This window comes from Mercurialis annua, linkage group LG4 (genome assembly GCF_937616625.2).
Source record: "Mercurialis annua linkage group LG4, ddMerAnnu1.2, whole genome shotgun sequence".
Taxonomy (NCBI): Eukaryota; Viridiplantae; Streptophyta; class Magnoliopsida; order Malpighiales; family Euphorbiaceae; genus Mercurialis; species Mercurialis annua.
The window spans coordinates 21412715-21431195 of NC_065573.1; the positions used below are offsets into that span (position 1 = coordinate 21412715).

The window sequence follows — 18481 nt, forward strand, 5'->3', positions numbered from 1 at the left end:
AATGTCATTGTTCCTGTTTCCACGTTAATAATTTTATTTTATCATATTTTTTGAAAAATGACTGATAAAAAAGTAAATATTATGAGACAATATTAAAAAGTATTGGATTGAATGGTAGTTTCCAATGTTATCAATATGGAGTCCATTTGCTTGACATAGATTGAGTAGGATAATAATAAGCATTCTTAATATTTGAGGAATTTGTAAATACCAATTCCTTTTTTATAATTTAACAGAATTAAACCATATATATAACATTTGCTAAAAAACTTGAATGAGGAAACACTCTAAGCCTGTAAGAACCCCATTTTTTTTACTAAAAAGGCCTAATCAAATGCCAAGAAAAATAATGGGTCTAATAAATATTAGAATTTTCTAAGAAGTGAGCAATATCAATTAAACTTTGTCAATTTTCTTTTGGTGAAATGGAAAAGAAAGGATAAAACAGTGGGTTTGTAAAATTTAGGAAGATAAATGGGCCAAATCTTGGTAGTATTGTGAGAGCCATTGTGCAATAATCTTCACCTCTTTTCCCCTAACTTCTTTAAGCCATATTGGATCTTCACTACTTGCAAATCTCAAGTCCACATGATGAGCTCCTGTTATCCATAATTGTTTTTTTTTTTAGATAAAACTATACTAACATTTTGTCACTCACTTTTTATAAAATTTATATAAGTGACTCGCAAATTATTTTATTATCTTTATATAAAATAATTTCATTTTTTTTAAAGTTATATTTATACTTCATGACTGAAATCAATTCAGAAATTGTTCGAAGCTCAGATCAATTCTGAGATATACATTTAAACTTTATTTTACTTTTTTGAAATTTTTGCACAATTTATATTATATTATATATATATATATATATATATATATATATATATATATATATATATATATATATATATATATATATATCAAAATTTGATGTACATACTAACCTTTTTCTTCCACTAAAGCAACTATGCTTTTGGATATATCTTGTAGCACCCTGAAATAAAATATTGCATGCATCAAGCAAGTAATTTGACAAAAGAAGGATTATGCATTATCTAAAGGTTTAATTTCCAATTAAATGACAATTATAATTTTTTTAGCAATTTAAAACATTAACTTTTAATATTTTATATTTTAAAACATCAATTATATTTTGATACACTTTTACTTATATAATTTAATAATTTAAAATATTCACATTGATATAATTATATTAAAAATAGTCAGTATATTGAATTGCAAAATACTAAAATTGATATTTGAGATTATTAAAATTAAAAATAAATAGGCTTAATCATTTAAAATTGATTTTTTTTAACTTATGGTCTAAATTATTAAATCATCAATTTTAACTTATTTTTAAATTTTCAGTTTCAATGGTAACCATTTGTTCAAATTATAGCGAAAGAAAAATTAAATACGTCTTTCATATTACTTTATATTGTTATAATTTGTCTATTTATCATCAAAAATTTCAAATATAAAAATATATTTGAATATTTGTCACTCTAATTTAAATAAATAGTTACAATTAAAACTGAAAATTAAAAAACTAAAATAAAACTTATGATTTTAAAATTTAAATTATAAACAAAAAAATTAAAAAAGATAGGGTATTTTTTAATGATTAAGATATTAAAATATAATAATGTTTTGTAGTCCACCTTTTTATACCTCATTTTATTTTCCTCTTTATGTGGCAATATTTTATTTGTCAAATTTCTTTTAAAAAGTATATATCAAAAAAATAAATGAATCTAATCATTTTTTAATTGCCAAATTGGGTTGTATGCAATAAAAAAATTAAAAAATTGAATTAATTATTATTATGAAATATACTAAACTTTGTGATATACTCTACAATGTATCATGTTCTAAATTCTTATCAATTAATACATAATATAAAAAAAAAAAATCATTCAAAGAATTATTCCAAAACAAGTGGAGAAATATAATAAAAGAGAGAGAGAGAAAGAACATACCCTCCTCCACTCCAAGGGTCTCTTAAGCCATTAAAGAAGATAATATTACTTGCAAATCTTTTCAAAGCTATCCTAATATTCTGTTAAAAAAGAGTAAACTGATTAACTTGGATTAAAATTTATCTTTAATTAGTAGACTACAAAAAACACTTTATTTTGTCCTAATTATGGTTCAGAGTGGCATGATAGTATTTTTAATTACAAATAGGTGGGAGTGTTAAAATGGGTTGGCGAGTCGTGTTCGTGTCGCGTCAATTCACTCCGTTAACACGATTAGGTCAACACGAATACGGCCCATTTAACTAATCGTGTTAAAATTTTCAACCCTAACACGACATGAATTTTAAACGAGTGACACGACACGACACGATTAACATGTTAAGATAAACGGGTAACACGATTAACACAATTACACAACTAACACGACACGACTAACAGAACCCCTTTAACATTAAACTTTTTTAAACTATATAAATATAATTTTAACCTCAAATTTATCAATTAATATTCAAATTATAAAATTTTAATATAATTAATTTTTTATATTAATATCACTAATTTAGTAACTTTATTTTATATTTATAACTATTTTATTTTTATATTATTATAAATAATAAAATTTGTAAACGGGTTAGGTGGGTTAGATGGGTTCGCGAGTCAACCCGTGACACAACACATTTATTTCATGTTATAAACGGGTTGGCACGTTTTCGACACGAACCCGCTAAACCTCAACCCGGATTCGCCGAAATTACGGGTAGGCGAATCGTGTTACCATTTCATGATCCATTTTAACACCCCTACAAATAGGTTAGGAGGTTCTAGATAGGAGTGTGCAAAAACCGACCAAACTAAAAGAAATCAAATAATCAAACTCACAGATTCAATTTGGTTTAATTTTATATGATAATAAAAATTCAGATTTGGTTCGGTTCAGTTTTAACCTTATACAAGTTCGTGTTAAATTTTAATGTAAGCGAACCAAAAATAAGTGAACTGAACCGGAAAAACCAACTAAACTAACCGGTTTTATTTGACAATTACACTTTCTCAAAATTTATATTTGGATCGTTTTAAAAAAAGGAAAATTTTGATTCGATTTGATTTGAATCTGAATCGAACGCCCTATCCTAGTTCCAACATGAAATTATCATAAATTCAACAATTTAATACTCACATGGCCACCAAACTGAGTAGAAATCCAATAGGGTCTAGGTTCAATATCAAAACGTTGTTTGCAGTAATGAACTCTATCATTATAATCCCATTTTGAAGCTGGAAATATGCTCTCTTCATTGCTGCCTCCTGTTGGCAGTATCATCTCTGTGCATGCCTGCAATTTAAGTGAACATATCTATGTGATCAGATGATCAGTTCAATTCATTTATTATAATTTTTTTTTTTAAAAATTAGTTCGGTTTTTATGTTAAAAACTATAAAAACCCGAGCTATTGATATATAGTAGAATTGTCTATAAAAATAAATGAAACTTTTATTATTTATATATTTAAGCTTATTTTCTAGGAATTTAAATATCTTTTTCTTCTTATTAAAGCCTTCATTTCTAAAATAAAGGAGGATTTCGTTAATTCACCAAAATTAAACTCTACCTTTTGCTGCAATTTTTAATCAATCATGACAAATATATTTTTTTGAATAAAAAGATCTACTAAGTCTATATCTTCTTTATTTTGGAAAAAATCTTGCACTAGTGCTAGTTCGAACCTTCTGACATGAGGTGATTATCATCAATGGTGCAAATCTATATGCAAAGTTTTGCTTTAAAAAAATAAGTTCATTTTGGGAGATTAGTCGCAGCGGAATAGCAGAGAATTAATTAGGAAAGCAAGTTTATGATAAAATAAAAAATCGAACTAAAAGAAACACAAAATTTACGTGGTTCTTTAATGACAACTCCACGGGCAAAGAAACGAGTTTAATTAATCATCTCGTTTGTCTCATGTGATTCCTGATAATCAAGTTGCATATTTCTTCACAAAAACTTTGTCATCTTTATTCTTTTCAGCAAGCTATTCTCAAACTTACACTGCATAATATATACATTCAAATTTGCGGAGGTATAACATGCTAAACCCAAAGCTTCCTCCTCTATCAAGTTTCATGATCAAGTAAAAGCTTCAAAAACAGATGATCAAGCTTCATCATTAAGTTATATAATATCAAGTTTCATGATCATTTTTTTAATATAGTCTACTATAAACTTAGTTAGAGGGTGTATTACCTTATTGGATTATAGAATGACAATAAGCATCATAAGGAAATTTATTCTGACTATTAATCCTATATCTAATTAATTTATGACTAATGAAATCGAATTAACATGTTTGGCTCCTAAAGGAAAATAATAAGTATTTTATTACCTTTTAATTAATTGAGAATCATTATAAGGACAAACTTTAGCATGTGAAGTAACATGCATTTCTTGGATACTCTCACATGCCTTATTATCACATATAATCCTTTTTGATTCAAACTCAAGGAAAGTGGATTACTTCCTCTTTTTCCATTGTGCACTATTCAACAATTTCACAAAATGGTCCCAAATGTCTCATTTTATTTTGGAAATTTGCAAATCTTATACCATTTAAATATTGAGATGTGTACTTTTATTTATACTAGTTTCGCATTACGTGCTATGCACGTGACTCATAACGTAACTCCTCAATGAATATATTGGTAAATTTATTATAATTATATCAATTTTTTATTTATAATTAATACTAAAAATAAATATAATATATTCGGTTATTAATTTCTTTTTCCATACTGAATTTATTCTTTTTTTATTTTATAATAACCATAATTAAATAATTAACTTAATTTTATTAATAATATCTTTAAAAATATAAGATAGAAATTTAAATAATAATATATTGACCAAATACAGTATTTTAATTTTGTAGTTTAATCAAACTAAAAAAATAGGTATTCCTACTAATTTGGAGACAATTTAGTTTAGCTATCTATTCTAATTAGAACTTTAATTACAATAGTGATTAATTAAATAACTAATTAGTTAATGACTATAAAACCTTTATTTAGTAGTAAACTGAAAAGGATTATTCAGTAAATTTGCCTGTCCCCCCCCATCCGTGCTTTTATATATAGTATAGATAAATTAAATTATTATAATTTATTTTAATAAAAATTATATCTTCCAATATCAAAAAAAATACAGGGTAATCAAAGTTTTTTAAAATTTGTTGAAGATCAAATTTATTAAAGAAACAGTTAATATTATAAATTATTCATTAGATCATATAGCACACATTATATTTTTTTTCTATTTTTGTAATGTTTGAAAGCTTCATTTAATCTATGCTATATATAAAAGCACGGAGGGGGGGGAGGACAGACAAATTTACTGAATAATCCTTTTCAGTTTATTACTAAATAAAAGTTTTATAGTCATTAACTAATTACTTATTTAATTAATCACTATTGTAATTAAAATCCTAATTAGAATAGGTAGCTAAATTATCTCCAATTTAGTTTTTAGTATGTAAAAAATAACTAAATTGTCTCCAAATTAGTAGGAATACCTATTTTTTAGTTTGATACTACAAAATTAAAATACTATATTTGGTCAATATATTATTATTTAAATTTCTATCTTATTATTTTTAAAGATATTATTAATAAAATTAAGTTAATTATTTAATTATAATTATTATAAACCAAAAGAAGATTAATTTAGTATGGACAAAAATTTAATAACCGAACATATTATATTTATTTTTATAATTTTTTTTAAATAATTTAATATTAATTATAAATAAAAAATTGATATAATTATAATAAATTTACTAATATGTACATTGACAAGTTACGTTACGAGCCACGTGCATAGCACGTAATGCGAAACTAGTTAATTTAAAATAAGGTCAAATGTCGTAAAAAGGCCAAACTTTTTATAAAAGTTTCATAAAAGTGTTGACCTTTCAATTTTGTCGATTTTGGCCAAAAACATATTATTTGGTTTTAATTGTGGCCAACTTTCAATTTGATTTCAATTTGCCTATGTGCCGCCTACGTGGCATGTACATATATTGAAAGGTCAGAACTTTTGTGAAATCAAACAATCCATTTTTGGCTAAAATCGACAAAATTGAAAGATCAGGACTTTTGTGAAACCAAATAATCAGTTTTTGGCCAAAATCGACAAAATTAAAATGTCAGAACTTTTATAAAACTTTTGTAAAAAATTTGATTTTTTTTACGACATTTGACCTCAAAACAATAGCATTGAGCTGGTGAGTTTTGGATTAAAACCGGTAAATATTCAAAATATCAAAATATAAATCACTTTTAAGAAAATAATTTAAGCTTTTTCTAAAAGAATATTTATATTTCAAGAAAAAAGTATAATAAAATAGAATTGAGGTAGATAGTAAGTCACCTGCCACGTCCATCCACCAAGGTCATGAGGATCAGAATCATCGTTAAGATCAAAACACGTAGCAGTTCCAGTTGAGTTGTAGTAAATACTAGCCGCAGCGTGCAACTTTGCAAACGTATCATAACCGGTCGTTGGATCATCAATCACCTTGCACATCTATATGATAATAAAACATAACGAACGTCAAAAATAAAATAAAATAAAAACAAAGATTTTTAACTTTTTTTTTAGTTCCCAATATTTTATTACCGTATCGAATATCTGATTAATTTAAATTTGAGTCAATAAAGTTATATGAATTATAAAAGAAAAATAACATATTTTAGCTTAATTTTTTTTAGAATATCCCTATTCAATTTATTGTAGTTATTAATCGATGCAATAGTAAGTTTGTACAAAATCGTATATCATAATTTATATCAGGTTTAATGGTCTAAAAAATCAAATCTTTTAAATTTTTTAAAAATTTATTCAATCTTTTTAAAAATTATAAATTTATTCCGATTTGACCAATTCACTAAAATATATCCTAATTTTTTTAAAATTAATTCAATTGTTTCTAAGTGGTGTAATTTAAGAAAATGTTATCGATTTAGACGCCATTTAGTTGAGATAAACTATAATTTTATATTTTATGTCAACATTTCATGTCATTTATGCATGGTTAAATTGTTTTTACAAAAATTCTAGTCAAACTAAGCCAGTTTTTTAATTTTTTAAATGTTTGAATGTATTTTAAAAAGATTAAAAATATTTGGCTTTTTATGACCTATATTTTATACGCATAAAAATTATTCATTGCATACATCTAATATAGCCAACCATAATTAATCATTTTTAAATCATTTGGTAGAAAATGTAAAGAGCCATAGATATGATTTAAGATAGTAAATGTACTTAATAAAATAATAACCTGTTTGACAGGGTAAGCTGGCAAGGGATTTAAGAAATTAGATGGGGTTGGATAATCCGTCATTGCTGAGTAGACCAATGCAGTTGATAGCCAGTTCTCTAGAGAATCTGCACTAATATAGTTCCTGTATATGTTTAACAGCAAAATTAATTAATTAATCAACTAATTTAACTTTAATTAAGACTAAAGCAACATAACAAAATATAGCTTAAAAAATAATTAAAAACGTGTTAGGTACATACTTGCATATTTTGAAGGATTTGCGGAGTTTTTCAAGGCCTCCGTGTTGCTTCGCAGTAGCTTCAATTTGTTGCCATGCTCCTTTTATCACTTTGTAGCAATTCTCACTCTCACTCTATTTTCATTTTCACAAAAAGTATAATTTTTTTGTCATTCCTCAAATCTTTTGCTTTAATCTCTCAATATCTTAATTTACTCTTTAAATAAATCATTAACTCATAAATTCAATACATTTTCAGAGTTGTAAAATTTTAAATTCATGCATAGTTTGAGCCAATTTATATTTAAACAATTAACTAGCTAAGCCTATCGTTAGTTCTTTTATTCGAGTCCTTGTGAATGCAGAAAATTCCCACTGCCAGACTCACCCACCATGCCAGGTGCGCGACGCGGGTCGGATCCGGATTAGTCAGGGCGAAGCCTTGGAAACCGGATGGGCTTACCAAAAAAATAATATAGTTCTTTTAGATTTGATTCATAATAAATCACTCTAACAAAGTCAATACCACATCAAACGATTAATACATCTTTTTGCAAGAGTGATCTATGACTAGAGATTTGCATTCAATTTAAATCAACTTAACTTTTTATTTTTTATTTTTTTAAAAAAATGAACTGATTTTATAAAAAAATTTAAAACTCTAATCAAAATTCAACCAAACCAACTCAGTTCGGTTTAATTTTTTGACTTATTTAGTTCAGTTTGTACTAAAAATATATTGTTTTCTATTTAACTTTTAAAATCGAATTGTTTTAATTTTAAAGCAAAATAAATTTACCTACCCATAATTTTATTCAATTTGTCAATTATATAACCATTTTTAAATTGTCTCAATTTAATCCATTATCTTTTTGTTTTTTTGTCATATATATTCATCACTCTTTGAAGCTGATACGTTATATACCATACGTTTATGTATATAAAATTTAACCTAGCTACTTGTAGCATACAACATAACATCATATTAGTTTAAACTAATTCGTGAGTATATTTAGTAAACACCGAAAAAATAATAAATTAAACTGATAAAATTTAAAATTATAATATAATTAGCAAATGGACTAAATTTCTAGACAAATAAATTCATTTTACTTAATTTTAAACCAAACTATACTAAATTCATCGATTTTGTCGCAGCACATAAGGACACAAGTGGATACAAAAGGTGCAAACGACAAGAGATGAGATAGAAAGAACAAACCCTAAAGTCTTGAGTGATAATGTTGCTGAAACTATAGGGTGAAGTCATATTTATGAAGCCAAGAATTGGTGCCGAAGATGCCAATGCTCCGATGCTCACATGAGGATATTTTAACCTAAACCATGCTGCCAGCACTGCCAAATCATAACCCAACAAAATCTCATTTTTTAATATTTTAAAAATAAATAGACTACCCATCTCAGAATTATCAACAAAAACTTAAAGTTTAATCAATTTAAGAGAGAAAAAAAATCCAATTATAGTATAAAAATAGCCATACTTCCTCCATAGGAACCTCCAAAAACTACAACAGGAGAGTCAGTTGCAGACAAATTGTTCTTTAGGTCAGTAATGAGAGTTGCATAATCAGCTAATGCTTGGGTTGAAGTCAAGTAACCAAGATTACTTGCATTGCTATATGCAACTTCTTTATCACCTCCAAATGGCACTGATTTTCCATAATATCTATGCTGCAACCAACAAAAATTTGTTATCAGCTTGAAAACTTTTCGAGTATTACGTTTCGGAGTTTTATTTTTGTTTTTCATTTCGAGCTTTTACTATCTCACTGTTTATGTTTCCAACGTGCTGCAAAAAAAGGCTGTCATCACTTCCGAAACTTTTCGAGTAATTCGTACTAGAAAACTACATTTTAGCAACGGCTTTTTCCTTCGCTAAATGCTGAAATTCGTCGGTAAATTAAGGTTTCCGTTGGTAAAAGGTTAAAATCTGTCGTTAAATTAGAAAAATTCCGTCGGTAATTTTCTGTTTTCTAGTAATTAATGTCAAAAATCCTTCCGAAACTCGAAAACTTTCTCTCTCTATATTTAATCTATTCTAGTACAAAATATGATTTGGTGGCCAGACACAATAAAAGGACTTAATTATACTAAAAAAGAGTTAGAAGTATTGATTGTTACCTCAATGAAAACAAGAAGAGCTTTAAACTTGGGTGCATTATCAAACATAAAACCAGTATTTTGAGCAAACCATTCAATCTCTCCTTCATTTCCTGTATACAAAAAGATTGGAGAATTTGGGGATGAACCCCAATAAGTGTCATTGATTAAATATCTTTGTTGGAAAGTTTGGTAACTGTTTGGATTGAAATTGAAGTGGTCAAGTGTTTGAGTGAAAAACTTTTCTTTGTAAAGTTTATTTGTAGTTGTAGAAAGAGAAATTAGCTTCTGATTTAGAGTTGAAGGTTGAATGGTATTGGTTAAAGAAGAAGGGAAAAATGGAGTGAAGTGATGAGCTGATGAAACACCAAGAAAAAAGAGGAAGAAACAAAGAGATATGGAACCATTTTTCATTATCATTTTTTGAGATTATTTTGGCCGAAGATGGACTCTTTGTGTCACACCTTTATATGATAGGCTAAATGATTAAAAAAGGTTAAATTTTTTTATGAAAATTTCATAAAAATGCAGACCTTTTAATTTTATCTAATTTGTTTTAATATGTATGATTTTATTTCAATTATATCCAATTATATAATTTTGCTTATGTGGCGCTGATGTGTGGCAATGCCACATCAGCGCTACGTAGGTGCCACATGAGCAAAATTAAATAATTGGTCATTATTGAAACGAAATCATGTGTTTCAGGATAAATTAGATAAAATTAAAAGATTTGGACTTTTGTAAAATTTTTATAAAAGATTTGGCTTTTTTGGGCATTTGACCTATATAATAACATGAGGATAGAAGATCTATATGTATATGTAAATTATGGAATCAGAAAATAAATAGAAAAAAAATTAGAAAACATAAAATGACAAAATGAGATGATTAATGAAATAAAAAAACAATATTAGAAATGATAAAAACTCAAATGAAAATAATTGATCATTACCAAAACAAACTGTAACTCAAATGGTATAAGCGCTGGACAGCAAACTGTCAAGGCATGAGTTCAATTTTTTCCACAAACACTCCCTCTCTATAATTATTAAAAAAGAAATTGGTCATTCATGGCCAAAAAATTGTCGCCAATTAGTTCTGTTTGTCCGTGGGAGTATTTTTGTTAGGAGAAAATGATGACTACTTTAAATAAAATTTCATACTAAGTGTTAAAAATAATATTATATTTTGAGTCTTATCTAAAAGTTTAAGTTTTTAAAAATTAACTAGAATACATGTTTCGGTAATTTAATTATACTTTTATATCTCAGTTTTTAACTTTTCTTTTCTGAATTTTTTTATTTATAAAAAATATCTTTTTTTTTAATTTCACAAATAGCTTTTTTCGGTTTTTTCGATTCTGTCGACCGAACCGACCGATTGCACAGTCCTTCAGTTTTTAATAATTTATTCTCCTTTTTATAGATTTTTTTCTGGAATTTTTTTTTATTTTTTATCGTGTTTTTACAGTGTAAAAATAATGTATATAATGTGTTTTATGGTGTTTTTATAGTGTAAGCATAATGTATATATATAGTGTATATATATAGTGTATTTATAGTGTATTTATGGTATTTTATAGTGTTTTTGTTGTCTATACCATAAAAACACTGCAAATACACCATAAACACTGCAAATGCACCATAGATATATTAAAAAAACGGCAGAAATACACCAAAAAACATAGATATCTCGTCACCAGAAATACACTATAAATACATCAAATATACACTATAACATAAATATATTATAAAATCACTACAAATACACCATAAATCAATTTGTTCATTACAAAATCAGTAGCAATAAACAAATATATGAGTAAGAGAAAGACAAAATAATTATATGAATAATAGAACAATTTTATAAACAAAAAAAATTTATAGATCTACAATAATTTATTTACAAAATGTTTAAATTATCACAAAAAATATAAAAAATTACACAAATCTAAAACGATATCGAGAAATCCATATCGCGAACGGAAGAGACGAACGGACTAGCGCGAACGGAAGAGACGAATGAAAAAACGACCGAAAACGACGAGAAATCTATCGGAAGTAGACGAACGGAAGCTTGAACAGAAACGCGAATGGAAAAGACGAACGGAAAAGTAACTGGAAGAGACAAACTGAAAATTAAAAGAAAAAGAAAAAAAGAGAGAGAGAAAAAGATGGCTGTGTAAAAATTTAACCTATAATAAAAAAAGGTTACTATATATAGTAGGTTTTTTTATAAATAAATTAAAAAATAAGTAACATAGGAAATAAGGAAAAGATGGCTAAAAATGATATAAATACTTTGAAAAAACTAGGTATTTCGCAAATAATCCCTAATATATATGATAAAAATTTAAATGAGAATAAGTGATCGTTGATGGCTATAAGACGATCGCCTACTCAGCTTGCCAGTGAAGAAGTAAGATATTGCTAGAAAAAAATAGCTAATCTAAATAAAATTTAGATCTAATCACTTAAAAACTCTCCATCTTTAATCTTTTTTTAAATTACAACCCGAAGTTGGAAAACTCTCTCAAAACCTCTCATCTTTAAATTCCATTCAAATTGCACCTAACGTAGAAAAATTCTTTCAAAATCCCCCCACTTTTAGATTTTTTTTTCAATTATACTCTAAATTGGAAATTTTTATGGTTTTAATTTTAAAAAGTTATTGGATATAATTTTAAGAAGAATGATTTTTTACATTATTAATAATATTAGTGATTAATTAGAATATAGATTAATATAAAAAATTATTTTAATTTTTTTTTCATGTAAAAAAGTCAATTTAATACTTTGGGGTACAATTGAAAAAGAATCTAAAGGTGGGGGGTTTTGAGAGAATCTTCCTACGTCAGGGTGCAATTGAAAAAATATTAATGATGGTGGGCTTTTGAATGATTAAGTCTAAAACTTATTATACTGACTGTTAAATATAGAGAAATTTTAAGGTAAATTCGGCAGACCGCATCATTCGTGGACTGAGTAATCACTTTATAACATGTCATTAAAATAGTAGCATTATTATAATGTCACTATTAAAATATGTAAAATAATAACAAATAAAATTATAATAATGCTATTATTTTAATGTCATGTTATAGCGTGATTGGCTCAAATCACGGATGACGTGATATACTGAGTCTATCTAAAAATTTCTCATTAAATATAGCCTATAGTTGGAGTCTCATTTAAAAGTGTGAAAAATTCAAAATAAATTGATTATTTAGTATATTATTAAGGTGTTTATGATTTAGAGGTTTAGAGTTCGGTCACCAATAATTCCTTTTTGATTAATTAAAATATTTAAATATTAGATGATGTGGATTTGTGTTTATTTGCTCACGTTTTAAATTTAATCTGTATTTACATGTGGAAGTACCAATGAGCTATAGTTTTATTTTTGTATATGGTTCATGAGATTTTCTGAATCGGTCTCAATGAGACAACACTTTTAAATCTTTCATATTAAAACTAATTTCTAGTCGAGTAGTATAAGTTCTTTACGGGAGGCATATTCTGATCTAAAATTTTAAACAGATGCATATATGAGTATTGTTCGAACCGTAATCCCACTTAAGTCAGGAAAACGTCTCACCATCTCATATACGTTTTGGAATTCAATGAACTATAGTTCAATTGGTATAAGAGCTAAACAACTTTTAGTTTAGGTTATGGGTCTAATTTTTTCGCAATTGCTTTCTCTTTCTGATGATTAAAAAAAATTACATATGAAAGATTGTCGATCTATTGTGTATGTGGAGGTAGGGCTGAGCATCGGTTCGATTCGGTCGGTTCGATTGAAATTTTTTCGGTTTTTTGGTTTTCAGTTAGGAAAATTTTCAAATCAAACCGATCCAAACTTTTAGTTTGGAGGCAAAAAACTACAGACCAAAATTTCGGTTATGTACGGTTTAGTTCAGTTAAAGCCGAGTTTGATTATTTTTTTAATTTTTTCTATTAAAATTAATTCAAATATTAAATAATTAGAGTTTGATAAACTTACATATATATATATATATATTTAAATAATAATTATTATTCATATATTAAAGATAATTACGATATAAAGACAAAAAACATATAAATATAAGTATATATGTATATTATTTTTTTAAAATTATATATTTTATATTTAAATTCGGTGGTTTTTTTGCTTTTTCGGTTTTCACAACACCCAAACCAAACCGAACACCAAACACCAAACTTCAACTAAAGTAGAAATCGAACCAAACCGTTTTTACCGAAAAATCAAACCAAATAACAAAATTTATCTAGGTTCGATTTTTCGGTTTGGTTTGGTTCCGAATCAGGTCCATGTGGAGGTATGTTAAAATAATACTATACATAGAGTGTTATTCAACACTCGCCAGCTTGATTGTTTTTAGTGAATTGAGTATTGAATATCAATAACTAAAATTAAATTTACACATTTCATTTGATAAAGATTTTTCTTTAAGAATGTGAGGATATAAACTTATGATGATGATGCTTTGGTATTTTATGTTAGATGACAAAGAGAAGAAGAAGTGGGGTTAGGACACTTTTAATTTGAAATAAAACATTGTAGGTTGAGCTGTTTGGCTTTAATTGAGATAAGCTCTTTGGATTATTTCATTCTTTGATTAGACTTCTTAGAAGAATATAATCATTTTGGTTGCAAGTGGGGGTTCAAAACATGCCCCAATTATCGGTTATGTCAATGCGAACCGCACAATTTCAGACTCAATTCACATATTATTCCAGTTGTGTGACAAAATTAAAGATAAGAAAATTAATTAAAATAAAATAAACCCAAACATTTAAATTAATTTAGCTATAACTAAAACAAACAAATCAAAATAGCTTATAAGTAAGAGATTGAAAAACTAAATTAAATTAATACAGCTAAATTAAAATATTTAATAAAATTTATTTAATACTTAATATTGCTTTCTTCATTCCATTTCAAAAGTTATATTTTATTTTAAACAAAAAAATAAAAAATCATTTATTGTGATGTTTTTTTTGTTTTACCCTGTTAATAATAAAGCAATTTTTCATTTAACTTTTTTATGCAAAATCTATCTTAAGATCCCTGCAATTGGTATTTTTTCTTTACTTTGTTCCTATGCATTTTTATTTCTTTACTAGGTTTCTACACTTTCAAAAATTATATTATAAAATTCTTTTGTCAACAAAAGTGGAGAAGTGTGAGGGATCAAGTAAAAATATTTTTAAAAATATAAAGATTAATTAAAAAAAACAAAAGAATTCGATAAAATTATTTTTAAAAGTACAGGGATCAAGTAAACAAGTAAAAATATATAGGTACCAAATAAAGAAAAAAATAAAAGGTGCAGAGACCTTTGCACACGTTAAACCTTTCTTTTAAGGTGATTCAAAAAATGGTTAAAAGATAAGTTCAATGTAAAAGTGTCACGACACAAATTAGAGCCACGACCGGCGCTAGGGAATGATAGAGGTAGCTCCGAAACCCGTAGCCAGTCTAAAATCACAAAAACTTTTTCGCAAATAACAATCATATAAGGACCCAACAAACGGAAGCACATACATAACATATATACATATACACACACTAGCTAAACTTGATACATTTTTCACTATCTTCCATTTCTCTTTCCTTTGCTCCTTTAATCTATCATGAACTTCACGTCGTTCTGTCGGTCGTGATCCTTCATCCATTATCATTGTCTTAAACGTTGCATTTCACGTTACCTTTGATTATATAGCTTATACAGTTGTGCTTGCTTACTAGTACTATTCGTATTCTTATCCTCTTCACTACTTTCTAGTTACTCCTTTGAGGTTCGCCTCGAATCTCTTATTGACTTTTCCGCTTACGAAGTTTTTCCTTTACATCACCTTAATCTCTGACTGATTCAACAGACCTTTAATATTTTATATACTTTTGTACTCAAATTTCTTATTGACTTATCAGTCAAAGCTGTTTTTCCTTTATGTCACAATTCTTTATTCATGTTGACCTCATAAGAATCTTATATGCCTCTTTAATACTTAACTGTCTCAAGAATGTTTCTCAACATTTAAATTTCTTAAGAATTCATCTTAGTGACCAATTTTCACTTATTCATCCTTACCTTTAATTCTTAACGGATTCAGTAGATCCTTAATAATTTATTTACTTCCTTTATCGTCATTCCTTCTTACTGTATAAACAACTTTCTCTTTCGTCTACAATTATGTTTCTTACTTTCAAGTAAGTTTACGACTTTATTCTCACTTTTCAAGGTGTCGTCTTAGTACTAGTCATGATCATTTCTTAGCTTGTCCTTATTTTGTCTTTTATCTTCTTCTTGAAGTGTTCTCGATCACTCTTAGCATTTAGATCATACTTGACTTTGCAACTTCCAAAATTAGGGAATAGTTTCGATTTTTGTTGTCTTACACTCCTTATGCTTCTTTAGAACTTATAACATGGTTCTAACTGTCTTTAAATACCTTGATCTCTTTATACTAATACCACCTCTCGTTCTTATGACATTGTGGCTTCTTAGATACAGTTCACTCCTATCTGTCCAATAGCAATGAAGTATCATCTTATTCTTTACTTACTGTATCCGCTACGTCTTTCCTTCGTTTATAATAGCTCCATTATTGTTGTTCTATTCTGATAATCCTTCTGACGTATCTCTAAAACTTTCCACTTCTCTAGTCATTTTACTAAATCTTAAGGGTATATGAGTTTCCTCATTATACTTTCTTTCATATTATCCACAATTCTTACATTTACTGACACGTATGCCTATACGTGTGCCTTTCTCCTTATACTAGAATTTTACAGGTTAACTTTTCTCCTTTCAGTTAACGCAATCTATAGCTCTTAATGTTGATATTAGTGACTTCACTTAATATCAGTCATATAGCATCATTATCTCTCTTGATCTATCAAATTTCTAACTTTCATATCTTGCAAAATCACCTTCACATTTTACAAAATCGTCTGCCTCATCATTTCGTATCCTTTCTCTTTCTACTTCTGTATCTTCGAACACTGATATTGATAAAGTTATATCCTTTAAATATCACTTCATGTTCATCACTCATATTATCGTCTTCTCGTCCCTTATACTTTCAATTTCTTTCTCTAGTATATTTCTCGTTCGCTACGTTACTTATTTCAACATAGGAATAATCCTTATACTCTTCATCCTTGTGTATTTGTTACGTTTCTTTCATCTAACATGACTCTCCATCATTTCAGCCTTTATTTTATCATAAGGATATTTACTATATCCTTAAATATTGCCAGCGCATTGCATCTTGACTGCGTTCGCTCTCCGGCAATAACTCCTCGTTCACATTTCACTGTAGCTCCCTTAACATTATTGCAATTATCATTAACAGGGCTTTATTCTGTTATTGGAATTTGCTTTTAAATTTTATTCTTATTTACTAAGAACATTTTATTATCCGTCGCAGAGTTTCACATCTGAGTTCACTTACTAATAAAAGATTTCAAAACATCTTTTGGCTGGCCAGCTCTTTTAAATCACTTTTCATAAATCGTTTGAAATCATTAGTACAATTGTAGCTCAGAGTGATGACACCTCTCATCACCAAAGAGTTGCTCAAAATCGCATTTTTCTTTATCATTGTAAAGATATGATGCATGATCTACATTTCGAAAATCATTTTCTTATGTATTCCTATCGTGATTATGCAATGTCATATGCGATGTCTGAGCACAATCGTACTTTGAAAAAATCTTAAAAATTCTTCATACTTTTCATAAAACATAAGTTTACTCCAGATTGTACACTCTGCGACTATTAACGGCTTTCTCTATTATTATTGGGTACATTTTAAATTTTTGTATTGCTGTCACCTTCTGTCATTTTCCTGACTATTCTCTTATCACATCAATTCTTTCTCCATATCTCCGATAACTTAATTTAATTCAACATTTTCAACTGCTGTAATCACCACAACCACTTCTTTAACACTCTGTACCATGTCATGTCCTGTACAAACGCAGGTACCGATGTTTCATATCGATTCCCTGTTGGTAACCCATCTCTTTCTTCACAACTTCTAGAACGTAATACAGGAATTACGTTCGCGATAAATGTATTATTTATCGTTTATTATATTATTGTTTTTGTAAATTATGTTTATATATTCATTTTTTTAAGCACGTGTTTGTCAATATCGCTTCCTATAGGCCCTACCTATCTGAGGTATTATCCTATAGGTACATTCTACTCGTTATGCTCTATCATGCATGCAGTAAACATATACACAACAATGCAACATATAAACACAAATACTCAAAGCATATTAATCATTTATACCTAAGGGTGCCTGATGTGGAACGCTAGGTTTCCTAATAACTATTCCAATGTGTCGACCCTTAACTCTTCTACTAGAGTTGCTTCCACCTCTATGCACGGAGTGGGGGTTAGTCCTAATACCAGAGGATCGACAAGTATAATCTGGATAGAACGTACATCTGAAAAAAAAAGTAGGGTCGAACAGGATTGCCATCCCACTCGTGGTCAGCCTCGATCTTACGGGCCATCATAATGAGCGTTCCAAAGTGCTCGTGAACATACTCGTATAGCTCATCAAACTCTGGTCCTAATCTCCTGACATTTCTACGATTAATTGTCTCATTATCTTTATCTAGATCTGGGACTCCCTCGACCATACGTAAAAAGTCAGTGGAACACAGTCCCATTGGTAGTATTCCTCCAGAAAAGGAGCGCATTTGTCTCCTAACCTGATTCAAAACCCCTTGTGCCTGGCCATTTACTAGCCCTCCATCTTCTCTCAAATTGCGGTACCTCCGCACATTGG

General features: G+C 27.8%; 1 protein-coding gene across 1 annotated transcript; it reads right to left on the minus strand.

Annotated features, from left to right (window-relative positions):
* Positions 1 to 335: 335 nt before the first annotated feature.
* Positions 336 to 10116, minus strand: LOC126679431 (uncharacterized). Its single transcript, XM_050374456.1, has 10 exons — positions 9681 to 10116; positions 9041 to 9230; positions 8761 to 8894; positions 7561 to 7673; positions 7319 to 7442; positions 6406 to 6561; positions 3163 to 3318; positions 1986 to 2065; positions 948 to 997; positions 336 to 599 (listed from the first exon to the last, which is right to left on the minus strand). The coding sequence occupies exons 1-10, from the start codon at positions 10077 to 10079 to the stop codon at positions 463 to 465; spliced, it is 1539 nt and encodes a 512-aa protein (XP_050230413.1). The 5' UTR covers positions 10080 to 10116; the 3' UTR covers positions 336 to 462.
* Positions 10117 to 18481: the final 8365 nt, after the last annotated feature.